The sequence below is a fragment of the Vanellus vanellus genome (genome assembly GCF_965231255.1).
Source record: "Vanellus vanellus genome assembly, chromosome: 5".
Taxonomy (NCBI): Eukaryota; Metazoa; Chordata; class Aves; order Charadriiformes; family Charadriidae; genus Vanellus; species Vanellus vanellus.
In genome coordinates this window covers 11510766-11525153 of record NC_138910.1, presented here as the reverse complement: position 1 = coordinate 11525153, position 14388 = coordinate 11510766, and the positions used below count along the sequence as shown (strand labels likewise).

General features: G+C 38.4%; 1 protein-coding gene across 1 annotated transcript in view; it reads right to left on the bottom strand.

Annotated features, from left to right (window-relative positions):
* Window positions 1-14388, bottom strand: part of OSBPL11 (oxysterol binding protein like 11) — a gene marked incomplete at its 5' end in the record, with an annotated part of 42894 nt that overhangs the window by 8055 nt on the left and 20451 nt on the right. Inside the window, 5 exons of the mRNA XM_082484628.1 lie at window positions 116-302; window positions 2178-2676; window positions 4671-4811; window positions 6817-6962; window positions 11277-11478. Coding sequence (XP_082340754.1) covers window positions 116-302; window positions 2178-2676; window positions 4671-4811; window positions 6817-6962; window positions 11277-11478 — 1175 coding nt within the window. The remainder of the gene's footprint in view (window positions 1-115; window positions 303-2177; window positions 2677-4670; window positions 4812-6816; window positions 6963-11276; window positions 11479-14388) is intronic.

Below are 14388 nucleotides of genomic sequence, written 5' to 3'. Positions count from 1 at the left end.
AGACTATCAAATGAGTACTATTCAGCACACACAGAACATGGGAGTTACACAGCTACTGTAGTTCTAGAGCGTGGATTACATGGAAAAATAGAAGAAAAAAAAAAAGTGTTCTCACCGATGCAATTTGCCACCATAGAAGGGCTTGGTGTGAAAGTTAATACTTGCAGAATACCCAGTCTTCGCACAGTTAATGTTGACTTTTCCTCCCAGTTCTACCCAGGGAACAGTTAAAATCGACCGAGCATACGCACAGGGCAGAGAGAAGGTGTATTCTTCCCCATGTTCCAAGAGACTTAAGAGACCTGTGTGAAGAAATACAAGAATCCCTAAATCAAGACCATTTTAGAAAAGATCAAACAAGTTATTGAGACAAATATCTAATACTACATTTGACTGCTTTTCCTCATGGCCCCTCACACCAAAAAGAAAAAAAAAAAACAAAACAAAACAAAACACACCCACACCCCACAAAAGTGGCATTTGTTACAGATTCTAGATATAAATATTTTCCTGAAATTACTAACCTGAGTAACAGGCATTTTTGTGTTTCTTTTGGGAATAGACATTCATCCTAATAATACTGCTCCGTAAAGTACAACATTGTGCTGGGCAACACACTTTTCAGTAACATGTAGTAGTAGATTTAGATTAGATATTAGGAAGAAATTTTTCACTTTGAGGGTGGTGAGGCACTGGAACAGATTGACCAGGGAAGTTGTGGAATCTCCATCCCTGGAGGCGTTCAAGCCAGGCTGGATGGGGCTTTGCGCAACCTGGTCTGGTGGGAGGTGTCCCTGCCCATGGCAGGGGGGTTGGACTAGATGATCTTCAAGGTCCCTTCCTATCTAAACCATTCTATGATTCTATGGAAAAGGACTGGTCACTCTCTTATTGATGGTTCTGGAGCACAGCAACACAAGACTTACACTGCCAAAAGCAAATAATGAATGAATACCCTGGACTGCAGATCCTGAGGAAGGCCAACAGTCCTGTTCTGGTTTCTCTCTCTGTAATACATCCTGACCTATCTGAAGGCAGGTAGCAGAGACAATCCTCCTTACCACACCTCTCTGCCAAGATAAACCCAACTCTTCCCTGACAGTAGTTTTTGCAATAAACACCAAGAACATATTTTCTTTGGGTTTTTTGTGTGGGTTTGTTTGATTCCTATAAAAAAAAAACAAAACCAAACACAAGATCTACCTCTTGCGATTGCAAGAGCATAGCATGACAATTGACTGGCACCCGCATCAACCCCTGCCTCTGTAGCATATTACCACTGTGCATCTGATGTTACTTTTCAGAAATTCTCATGGTTTTCATACTAATGATACGATTTAAGAAATGCCCTAAGGGAGATACTAACTTCAGAAATTACCTGGTACAGGCAAAACATCAAGATGTGCCTTCCACATCCCCTGCCATGCTCATTCCCCCGGCAGATACACAGTGTACACGCCAGTGCCTGGAATGCCCAGATGCTGAGCAGTATACACAGGGGACACAGAATGGGAGACACCGTCTCTTCTTTTGCAGTAAAGACTAGTACTAAAGGGAAATGACAGTTTAAGGGCAGTTAACTGTCTCTATCCCTAAAGGATCCAATTTCTCTAGTTAAAGAAAATTAAAGCTTGCATTATAAAATATGTTAAGTGTAATATATGCAAATGCAACAACACTTCTATTTAATAAATGTCTGACGCAAGTGAATTTGATGCTTTAGAAACATTCACAAATATCAGTTTACAATACAGTAACTGCCCTTTAGTTTAAAAGTAAAAATTTTATTTCCAAATATAATCTTGATTTTTGGCAAAGCATAAACCTGTCTAGTTTTTTCCACATATGAAAAATTACTTTTTATAATGAGGACTTGTAATATCTTCTGTACTTTGTAAACAGTAAAAATAAAGTAAGAAATTACTGAATGACTGTACATTAAGAATTGCAGATCACAAACATACTTCTTTATTTTTCCTCTGATATTAAAAAAAATCTGAAAAACACACAATAGCAGCTAACATCTCTGCAAGCAATTTTTTTGAAAAGTCTTTGAAAGAAAACTACTAACCAATAATCATCTGTATTTCTGCCAGAGGCATGCAACATCATATTTCCTCTCAAACAAATACTTTAGTAACTTTATAAAATTAATAAAGGACAGAAGTTACACTTACCCTCACCAACCATTGTCACTCCTATTGACATTCCTAAGAATTTACTTTTTGTCCAGACATGGGCATTGACGCACATCTTTCTCTCTACACATTCAGCATAAAACCCTGAGACAGGAGGATGGTGGGACACTTGCTCAGCTACAAATTTTACTGTATAGTAGTCCAGCTCTGTTTGGCCTTCCAGATCTTTAGAAAGAGTTACTTCCTCTGAGGCAGAGTGAGTAGAGAGGTTACTGCCAGCATCAGCGCCTACATCACTCTTCGGCATCCTCCAGGAGCAGTGAAACGTTTCCCCAATGATTGGATTATATGGTTTCTTTGCAATAGCTCCTTTGCGACCTTCGTGAAAAGAAGTGAGATAATACTCAACAAAGCGGATCATCCTCTCCTCAGGGGTAGTGCCATTTGTGATTGCAATGAAGAGATCTGGGTGGGACATGAAGTCTGCATACATCTCCAACAACGATCGCTTCTCTAAAATAAAAGTGGGAAGAACCACCTGAAATAAAAGAAAACCCAAAAAGTTAAGTAAAACAACGAGGCAGGCATTTTTATAAAGGATGATCTCCAGTGCAGGATTCTGTCCTGTTTTGGACACTACAATTTCAGACTAAAACTTTCTTGTCCCTCTTCTAAGATGTGAGCAAAATACAGTGACCAGAGGTCCCAGAAAAGCAATTTACAAGGAGGAAAAAAGTCCAGTAGGAAAAAAGTCCTATTAGGACTAAAGAGGTTGGAAGGGACTGAGCAACCCTCAAAAAACATAGAAGAGCTGCAAAGAGATAATGTGTTCCACATGTCTGTGGAGGAGAAAACAAGCAGGAAGGAGCTCAAACTACAGCAAGGAAGGTTCAGACCAGAAGTCAGAAAGTATTTTGTCTAATGGAAAGAAAAGCAGGCAAGCTATGCCAGTGCTCTTGAGAGACTGCAGTCTCTCTCACCACAGCAACCAGGACAAGTGTCTATGAGAAATAACATAGTATAGGTTGATCCTGTACCTCTGAGCACAGGACCTTATACTTTCTCAGTTATATATTTACGACTATGAAAAACAGCAGTCCTGTCCTTTTCTGGGCCAAGAGCAATACTGGAGAGTAAGAGGCTGCGGGTATCAGTCTTTTCCTTCCCTGTAGTGGCAACAAACCTCATGTAACAAACCGCTGTAAAGAGCGGCACAGAGTGACTCAACCATGAGATCAAAACAGTCCATTTAAACCAGCTGCATTCAAAGAGGTAGAGCACAGGCACAAGACTTAACAGAGAGACAAGTTAGGCTGAATATGCTTGCCATGTTGTTGCAACACCAACCTGGAATATTAAAGTTGTTTTTCATTTCACTACCCTGATATTTAAGTTAAATGAGATTCTAACATCTTCATTACCTGTTTTGAAGTCAGGCTTGTCACGTTTCAATGCTTTGCCTGCTCTGAACTAAAGACTCACAGCCAAAAGTCACAACTGGGACACTGACTTGACAATTTGTTCCAACTAAGAGAAAAAGATAAGACTAAATCCAATCTTCGCTGTAAGTGAAATAATGACTTAATGAATTCCTGATTAAGCAGCAGCAGTTTAAGTCTGGCTCACAGACAACAGGGCCTGTTCATTTTTTTCCAAATTGCAAAATGTAAGCTCCACAACACAAGTGTTTCTAGTGGCCATGTAGCTAGCGCTCAAAAAACATAGCTTGAAAAAAAAAAATTATAATCCGTAATTCCAAGAAATAGAGTGCTTTCTTCATTCCATGCCACTCTAAAACCCATTTTTGCTTTAAAACTGTCTAGTGTGTATGGTAAGAAATCTTTACAAGAGTTAATTGAACATAAGTTGGTAGCAGCCCAATTTTCCCAGAGTTGCTGCCCAAGTTGTCTAGCAGCAACTGAGCGTTAATTTTTCAGTGCAGATCTCAAAAGCAAGCAGCTTTGAAGTGTCAAACCCACTTCCCTCCAGTATAACTTTGCTCCTGCTTGCTATAGCTGTGAGCAAACACAGAAATGAAAATAGGACAGAGAAACATAAACAGACATCTGATGATAATGGGGAACCAAAAGGAAATTTCTTTTCAGAAGCAGCATGAATACAGGTGTAGGGTTACGCGACTTGCGTGTAAAAGCATTATCAAGTGAGGAAAAAAACATCATGGAAGCAAAGCAGAAAGACAAAAATATGAGAAGGCTGTAGAAAACAGCATGGAAAGAGTAAGGGGCAAACAAAGGAAAGAAAACGGGCCATTAAAGGAAAGCCAACAAAAACACACTAGAAAACACAAAGAGAATCCAATAGAAAAGATAACGGCCAGTTGCATTAAAGAAAATCCACTCCCTCAGCGTGTTCCCCTTAAAACCTGCAATGTCCTGGGACATCAGATCTTGGGGCCTGAAGTTGCTACAGACCACAATTTCATATTAAACTCAATATTGTTCAGTACAGGAGGCGAGTTTAAAATTGCATTTCACTTTTACTGCAGTCAGTCTTCACACTTCAGTTACTTACTCTTGTTAAGTCCATGCCAAGTTTCAGCTGAGACAAGAGATGCAAGATAACACTGCGCTGTTCTTCCACTGCTCCTAGATCATCTTCTTTGTCATCACAGATATCCTCCAGCTCCTCATCTGGATTTATTTCTTCAGGTTCCTAAGATAAGAGCCATAAACATCAGCTCAAAGATGTGACTGGCCAAACAATATCCAAAAAAAAGGACTTCATATTGTATTTAACTGTCCGTGTATGAAAAAAAAAGACTAAACAACCCCCTGCAGAAAGCTGCACAATGGAATCTACCCCCAAGGTAAACAACAGTTGAAGAATTTAAAGGGACATTAATATAACCCAGTGCAGATTTCATCTACAGGATTCAGGCTAAGACTTCTCACACGGGTCGGGGGGGGGTGGGGGGGGGGGGCTTAAAAGCAAATGACCCGTTTTCCTGTAAGTTTTGTGAGCTAATAGAATGGCAAGCATCTTACCCATAAACAAAACCAGGAAAGCAAATGCTCGCAGAAATTCCAACCACCTCAATAACACCCGCCCCACCTCCACACTACTTCAGGCTTTCCAGTGTTGCCATCATTACTCTAAAGGCTGTAGCAAGTGGTAGTTCCTAGTTAATTGCTTACTGCCACGGCTGATGACAAGCAATTAACATATCTACAAGCTAGTCTTCATAAGCATTATCAGTGTTGCTGCTAGTGCCAATACCTAACAGTAAAGGAAAAAGCAAAAGTAACTTGGAGCAGTTTTATAAAAAAAAAAACAAAACAAAAAAAAAATCACACATACACATACCATGCACACCGGTTGTCTGTTAGTACAACTAAAGCACCCAGACAGACTAGCAGAATTTATATTAGCACTGTTTTAACAACGACCATCCCGCAAACAAAGTCAAGCGCTTCAGGTGGAAGGGAAGGTGGTATTCCTAGGGCTCTGAGCAGCATCCTCCTGGGGCAAACAGCTGGAGGGAGGTAGATGTGGAGGGGACAGGCACCGAATGCCACAGGAGGGCAGCAATATGCACCTGGACCAGCTGCCCCAGCTCAAGGCAAATTTGTGAACACTCAACCAAACGCAGGGGGCCAAGCCCTCACACAGAGCTCAAACCCTGATGACTGCAGTATCACACAGGTGACTCCTTCCCAAGGATGCTACCATAAATAAGGGAGATGAAAATACCTAAGGGGAGCTGAAAATATGTAAGGGGAGTGATAAGAATAGTCATATCCCAAATACAGACAGTGATATACATTAAGCACTTGAACTGTAACTCAATTATTAGAAGGAGGGAATTAATTGATTTATTTGAAAGCTCCTGGTTTGTTTCATTTTTTCTTTCTTTTAACTTAGTAGCAACTACTCAGATCCATTTAAAAATCTATAAGCTATAGCAACTAAAAAAATCTTTTGTTTCAATTTTGCTATAAGATAGCATAGTGCTGTTGCAGAGACATACAACAGCACATTATCTTTTCACAATGATAAAGTCTCATCCAAACAACTGTGTGAAACTAACTAGTATAAAAAGAACGTAATTATGATTTTCTAGCGTAGTTAGGAAAACATGCTCTTTATCATATTCCTTGCTGTTTTTTTACTTTAGTATTTTGCACCTCAAATCAATTTTGACAGTTATAATGACACAGACTGTAGCTATATTTCAAATACATTAAGCCATACTGAAGTCAAGTGATGAGAGTTGCTCAGATTAAGAAAAACAGACACAGCAAGAGCTAGAAAAGAGAGATTTAATATCTGAAGACAAGCAATTTTGTGTCATCTACTTTGGCAGCACTTCTTGGGCCCATTTTGAGAGTGTCATGAATTCCAGTTTGGTTTTTTGCATTTCAATTTCCAGTTGGTTTAGATCAAAATGCAAGGGAATACTGCAACACCACCTTGCACTACCGTCCCAGTTAGTCCCCTGCACTTGACAGCTACTTACAGAAAGCAGCAAAAAATTTATTGAAAAAGCAAGGTAGAAAGTTTCATTTACTGCAACGGCACACACTCTTCCTCCAACACAGCTAATCAAAAAGTGTAAGAAGAACTGTCATTAAATCATTTTCACATAATATGATTGAAACATTTACAGATATTCCTCAAAATAATTCCCCACAGAAATGGGATGTTCACATTACCTTACCCTTGTTAGCTGGCAGGGCTCTGCAACGGACTGCTCTTCTCTGACAGATGCTGGCTTGTTTATCTCTGCTGGGAAATTCTGAGCTGCTCCATTTTTGAAGTGGTTTGCCAGAGATATCTTCGGTTCCAACCAATTGATCGCTGTTCCTGAAGCAAAAGAAAGTTTGCGCTGAAACTTGCTCATCCTCTGGAAGGTCAGTAAATAGCAATTTTCACAAGAGAGCTATTTTTTAAGGAATAAGCTGAAAGCAGCCAATTCCTCCTGCAGCCAATCCCTTCAGCAGCCACTAAACAAAGGTGGTGCAATGAGACACCACCTTCAGTGATCATTAGCACAAACACTGCGATTGGCGAGCTGTAATACATGCAACTTGGACTGGAGAAACTAGTTGGTGTCATGAAAGGTGTAATCAGACACTACAGGAAGAACCCAGTATCACGGGAATGTTAAGTAACCCTTACGATTTTCTTTAACTGGTACCGGGAAAAAAAAAAAAAAAAAAAAAAGCAGCCCACACCACTTATCAGCTTCTCAAACCCGGCTCAGTTCTAGACTAAAAATTGCTAAAGCAGAAAAAGTTTTGTTGCCAGTGTTTTCTCTGGAGATGGTACTTGTCTTTTCTCCACAGCAAAGGCGGCAAGCACACACTGCTGAATAAATAATAGTTGCCCAAAAGAAAAAAAAAACGCTGCAGGGCTTGGAAAGCTATTACCCACTCAATGATTCCAGCATCTCTAGTTACTCCCAGTTAATTTATCAGGACTGATCAGGTTCCTCATGAATAATACAAATGTTCCATTCTTTTTCAAAGGCTAATAAATGTACAGGTGATTCCAATCAGTTTTTACTGAAGAATACACAAAATGACAAACCATCTTGGACAGGTTACAAACAAGTTATTAGGAATTCTGAATTTCTCCCACCACACAGCAGTTTCCTGTGCTTAGGAACCTACACCGAGGCGGCTCTTGTCTCTTCCTATATGATACACTATCCTTTATTTTCAGACATCTGTTACCTGGAACTAGGTCACATCCTCAACCACAACAGGCAGAGCAAGCTTAATTCAGATAAACGGCAGCATTTTCACCGGGAAAAATACTGGGGCAAGAAAAGAGTCCAGCTTTACTAATGAGACCAGACAACCTTTTCCCCAACAAGACAGTTTATTTTCATTAAGTCTATTACTCATTAATCCATTACATAGTGAGAAATGAGAATCCCTCAGCAGTCTAAGCTGTTTAAACAGAAGTTTGAAAGTCAAAAACTAAGATGCTCAGAATGTCACTGTCACACTTACCTTTTTGAAAAGGTTTTACTTATCTTTAAAACCTCTTCATGAACAGTATCTGCTTTCTAAGCTGTAACTTTCAACACAGTAATCTCTAATTGCGTATTCTAGGCTGCATTTAATCCACACTCACTGCCTCTACATTAGCTTGAATTTAACAAGTAGCCTCCCTTTCATACTCCCCATCAGCTACTTCTAAAATAACCTTATTTATTATTAAGTTCTGTTTAATTTTTGCTGTTTAATACTAGGAAGTTCTGGGGTTTTTTTAAAGTGATTTGAGCTACCAGCTGTGTTTTAATCTTTATGAGTGGACAAGATACCACACTAATACTTATCTTCAACTGGAAGATCACATTCAAATCTGCTCTCAACTATTTCAGGTAGAACAAGCTATTCTCTTTACTTGTGATCTCCTCCTCCCCTAAAAGTCTTCACCCCTTTTTTTTTTTTTTTTAAAAAAAAAGTTGTCAACACTTCCCCTCTGCTTCAACACAAAGCTCTCAGTCTATAGTCTTCACTTTCAACATTTTTCTTCAAAAGTTACAAATTGTTGTTGCAATTCACCTTTATGATAATGAAATACTTTTTTTTTTTAATTCAGTACATTATTTCACCACTTTTAACTTTTCCTAAATTCAAGTCAATAGCTGCAACGTTCCTGTTCGTTTTTAAGTCTGTGATTTAGAGTGTAACTTGATACAGTTAGGGCAGTATTTTCACTCTTTGAGTTTTTCTTTGAGCAATTTATAGCAAACTAGCACTCTTACATAATTTCTAATGCTTGTTTAAGCCTGACAAGCACTTGCCCAACACATTCTTAGCAGTCAAGTACCACTCTACCAGACCTGAAAATACTTTTTTCCACTTTTGTTTAAATTTATGTTCTGTTAGACAAGTCTCCTCTTCATCATCACTCGTATCTAGCTGAACTATGCTGACCTGCCTTTATGATCCTAGGAAGATTAAATAGTGCTTGTATATATTTTATTATTTATATTTTATTAGATAGAATAGTCTCTATGTTCAAGATCTTTTTTTCCCCTGAATCATTTTATATTTTCCTACACATAAATACAGAAGAGTCTCCTGCAGCATTTGAATTAAGCCACAAGCCTTTTCCTTTCTATATCAACTTCTGAAGTCTACCAAAAAGACTCCACCAGTTGAACCAGAAGGATAAGTATCCCTCCAGAGTGTTGGAGGAAATCTAAGCTAAATAGACTTTAAAAAAAAAAATTCTTCACAATCTTGGAAAGGAACAAATGTCTTATGGTGTCTCTAGAAAGGCTACACCAGTAGGAGAGTGGAAAGCTGCAGAAAGGCACGTGCATTCTTTTAATGGTCTGTTTTTAACTCTGGTCCCAGTAACGCATCATCCAATCTGTTACTCCTCCTCTCTCCATGCTTCTCTCTGTGATATCACCAGAAATCTTCAAGATTTGGACATCTTCAAGAAATGCTTTCAGATTTGGCCATTAACAGGCAGATACCAACTGAATAGCAGTCAGGTGAATTGAGCTCTTCTCTGCATAGTTTAAAAGTTTAAGAAACTACAAAAGCATTCATTCAAAAAAAAAAAAAAAAAAACACACACAACCACTTATTTTCTTCGTAAGTTATTACAATGGTGCTCATTAGGCCTTACTTATTTCCCCAGACAGAGTAATGGGTCAAAAAAAAAAACAACCCACACTTTAGTAGCACACACACAAAAATGCGAAAACAAAAAACAATTCTGATATATACAACTGTGGGAGGTGCACCAATAGTTAAAAAAATTCACAGGGAATAGGAAGAGTTCTTTCAGTGTGAGTAACTTTGGAGTTCAGACAAAGATTTGGAAATGTGCAATCTAGTTTTTCATTTTTAAAATGAAATTTTGAACTGAAATACAGGAAAAAAAAAGCTAATTAATCCAATTCACGTATTCTCTTTTAATACCTATGGTCATTTAAAAAACCCACAAACTATTTTTATATTGTTATAGTACTTTTATACAACATCATTTTTTCATCTTAGAAGCTAAACTATTTACTGCTCTGAAATAATATGCGCTGGCAAAGCAACTACCACAAATATGATAGGAATATGGGAAAGATAAGGTAAGAGACAACTTACGAGTGTACTTTGTTACATACTTACCATATCTACTCTTATCTGTTGTATACCAGAAGCATTTGAGAATACTCAAAAGCTTGTTGCTCACAGAAAGCCACAAAGTAAATACATGAAAAAAGTCACAATAAGACGCAAAAGAATTTACAAACAGGAAAGCACACATACAGTTCCACATGCTGCACACAAATTAGGTGGAATGATACTGGTAAGCACCTACCTGCATGGAAGCAATCAACTGTGCAGACATAGCAACATACTTGTCTGCTGTCTGTGAACGCATGTTATTCCACCCATTAGCAGTGGTTTTGGGGATTAGGGGAGGGTTTTTTTTGTTGGGGGGTTGTTTTTTTATGAAGATAGATTTATTTTCTTTTATTAAATTACCTTTAACCAATTTGCATTTGCTTACAGATCTGTTCTGAGGCCAGAACAGAACATAAAACTTACCTTAGCCCATGTTTTAAACTAGGATGTTAACTCAAAATACAATAACATAATACATAAACAGTATTAATAATAACCTGTGCAGATGTAAAGCTTTGTATTTTAATGCTTAACTAGAAAATAAAGCTACACACATGTAAATGCTTATAATAAGTATTTAGTGTGTGAAAAAAAGAAAAGCATGACATTTGACAGAGCTGTACAGGACACCACATATCCTAGAATCTGCAATCCCATAAAAGTCCCCTTCCACTATTACTGTTCCTGAGCAGCCAGTTACATCCCAAAGGCAGCCTTCTTGTTGTGGTGTCTTATGTACTTTATTCTGTTGGGAGATGCTCCCAACAAATAAATATTACATTTATACAGCTGCTGCCAGAAATTTCTTGATAGAATAAAGAATAAAAAACAATAAAAATACAGCACAGGAGTTCCACCCAATACCAGCAAGTCAGACTCTAGAAAAAACTCACAAGAAACCTGGCAACCAGCAGTTTTTTTTCTACTCATGTGAAACTGGATTTACTGCAGTAAGTATTTTTGCAAGAAGGAAAGGATTCATATTTGTTATAGGGTTCTGCTCTTTGTGAGCATCTATACCCACCTGCTGGTAAGGATCCCTTTTGTTGAGAAGCATGTTGTAACTGGAGAATATGGAAACAGTCATTTAAGCAGTTCATGGTTGCCATGGAAGTTGCTTTCAGCATTAATAGGTCTTGATCCAAGGATGTAAGGTGACCGGAGACAGGAAGGCATTCTATGCTCCTGATCAAGTCTCTCTGCTGGCCCTCAGCCTGAGACATCATCTGTCAAACAGAACAGTCATTTATCAAGTAATGGAAGTATGTTGTGCGGTACGTGTTTAGCTGTGCACACAGCGGATCCCAAATGTTTTTATGATGATAATAAGAACTGAAAGGTAATAGATTATGTACAGTTAACTGTACTTTTTTTTATTGATGCAGCTACTAAAGAGTCACTGAATACATGATGAAATTCCCATGGCAATATATTGCACTTTCTTAACAAGTAAAAGAATATCAAAGTGACTTAAAAAAAGCAAAGAAGAATTTGAACATGATACTTGCCATAGTAAATATCAAACACTTTCATGCTTGGTTGGTAGGGACAGGGGGGAAAAAGCCACCCCACACACTGTGTGTGAGGAGCAATTAAGCTCTTCCACAGCCTGGAAGAGGATCTATGAGGTACTATCCGTGGGTATCAAGATCTTTTCACTCCTCACAAGAAGAGATCCAGCACTCTAAATGAAAAGACCCGTATCAGTCCATTTGGCTCAAACCATACAGGATTCTCATTTATTGTCTGCACTGCCACCACGCTTAGGATCACTATCTCACTGTTTACTTTGCAGAGGGGGAAGAAAAAGCAGCAGGATTATCCGCCTCAAACCACAACTTTCCTGGTATCATTGTTCCCCTTCTTCTCCCCCAAGCTCGTTTCCTCCTGACACAGTGCACCCCTACATGACAGAAATTGCAACAGCACATTTGCCTGCAAGAGTTATAGCACCAAAGCACACCAGCCATCAAGCAGCACACTGTGGTCTTCAAAAAACACACATACTTTCTTCCTTGTACTCACAGAAGCAAAACATTGTCTAATTTTGGGATGAAGGCAAACCTTCTATACACGTTAGCATCCCTCTTCTGGGGAGGTACAACAAACAGCAGTAATGTAACTGGATAACGCTGCTCTGCAATCATTACCTGTTCTGGCAGTTAAGTTAAACGTAAGAACACATTGATTTAGCAGAACACAAGAAGAATTTCTTTCTTTAAAGAATCTGAGGTGCACTCATGCATTTAGCTGCAATGGCACTGCTTATTTTTTTTAATTCACCAATCCTAGAATTATCTTACTGATTTTTTTTTTTTTTTTTTAAGTACCTTTGCCTGCAATCTCTTCCAGGAACTGCTTTTAAGGTTTTATGCAATAAATACTTATGTATTCATGTGTATTCATCCAAGTTCACAGTATGTGGTATTTGGAACATTTTAGGGCTCGGCTACATAGCATGCTATGGTGTGAACTCACTGAGCATTGGCTCTTTGGAAGTGGAGTTAACTGTGCACAGTCAGCCTGAGCACGTCCCAGGAGTGACAGGGTAGAAACTAGTAAAACAGTTATATAGCTTTACCTATGCAAATGAACCAGTTTGCATATGTCTTATTTTCTTTCAGTCATGCACATGATATGAGTCTTCATGTGCAAGTTTGTTTTCCAATACTTTGAAAAACTGTTCTGGATAAAACAAAAACAAACAAAAAAACCCACCACACACCACTAAAAGACCACACACAAGCTGACAAATCACTGCAACCCTTCTGGTGATCTTCACTCTTACTAATTTACTATGTGGTAGCACCCAAGAACCTCATTCCGGGATCAGGCCAGACAACAAGACAAGCCATGTTACACTGAGCATTGAAGTTTCAAAGAACATACTTTGAACAGTCCTAAGTTTTTCCTGCTTATACACTCAGATTCGTAAAGAAAAAAAAAGAAATAGTGCCGGGGAGAATAAAGCACTGTGATTAAAAACTCAAAATCTACCAGAAGTACACAGGCTATAGTTCTCACTTTGCAAACACACACACCTGCATTTAGTGCAAGTCAGCATGAAGATCCTCTTAGATCTCCTGTATAGCAAGGTATCCAAGTCAGCAGCGTGACATGTATTTGGCTAAAAACAAGGGGAACTAGAAGGGGAAGGGAAAGGGACTGACAGAGGAACCAGCTACAGTGCAATTCACCAGAAAATTAAAGATCACTGTGCAACAGATCCTTTGAAAGAGAAGCTGTTCTTCCCACAGCTTCTCAAACTGAATTTGTAAGTATTCAAGCTGTGTCATGCTCAAGTGTAACAGGCATGCACCTACCCTTTAAGCATTTTAACTATATTTGAAAAAAAAAAAAAATTACAGTAGGCATTGTCTCTAACAAGCATTTTAGCTTCAAAAAAGTAAGCGAACTAATTTTGTCATTCAGAAAAGCTACCATTACTGAGGATTCTTCATCTGTACAGGTCAACAATTTTTAAGTTAATAAATAATCATGCTGTGTCACCAGATTCAAGAGTCAAAAGACAACTTGAATAGTTTTCTGTGCTCTTTGCAATGCTACAAAAAATCATTCCGCTTTACTTCTCACCCAGCAAGAATCCCAATTAGAAGATGCAAGCCACTGCTTCAGTGCTCCAGCTCACACGCTCTCCTCTTTCCTCCCTCAAATTTTGAATGCCATATTGCCATTTGAAAAGTCAAAAAGTTAAAAAGCCATTTCTGAAAAATTACCTCACTTAAAACACGATAGCTTCTCAAACACGCAACAAGAGACAAAAATATTAATGCCATACTCTGTATTGTTGCTGTTTTCATGCAATAGGTAGGAAAGTGCAAATACTATTTAAGTTTACCACATGTTGTAATTGCTGTCATAAACTTCTTACTAGTGTGGTACAACTAAGATGTAGCTTGATGAATCAAACTGAAAGGCAACTAACTACCTGTACAGCTTCAGTTTCAAAATGAATTTGGAAGAAAAACTTCTCTTTCAGAGGATAAAGCAGATGAGCCAGCTTATAAAAATCAGAAGCCACAGAATGCCAAATGAAGTTTTCCTGGGCACCTGACAGAACTTCAAATGTCTTTGCATTAGCACTATAGGAGATTTTACTGTTATTAAAGAATATA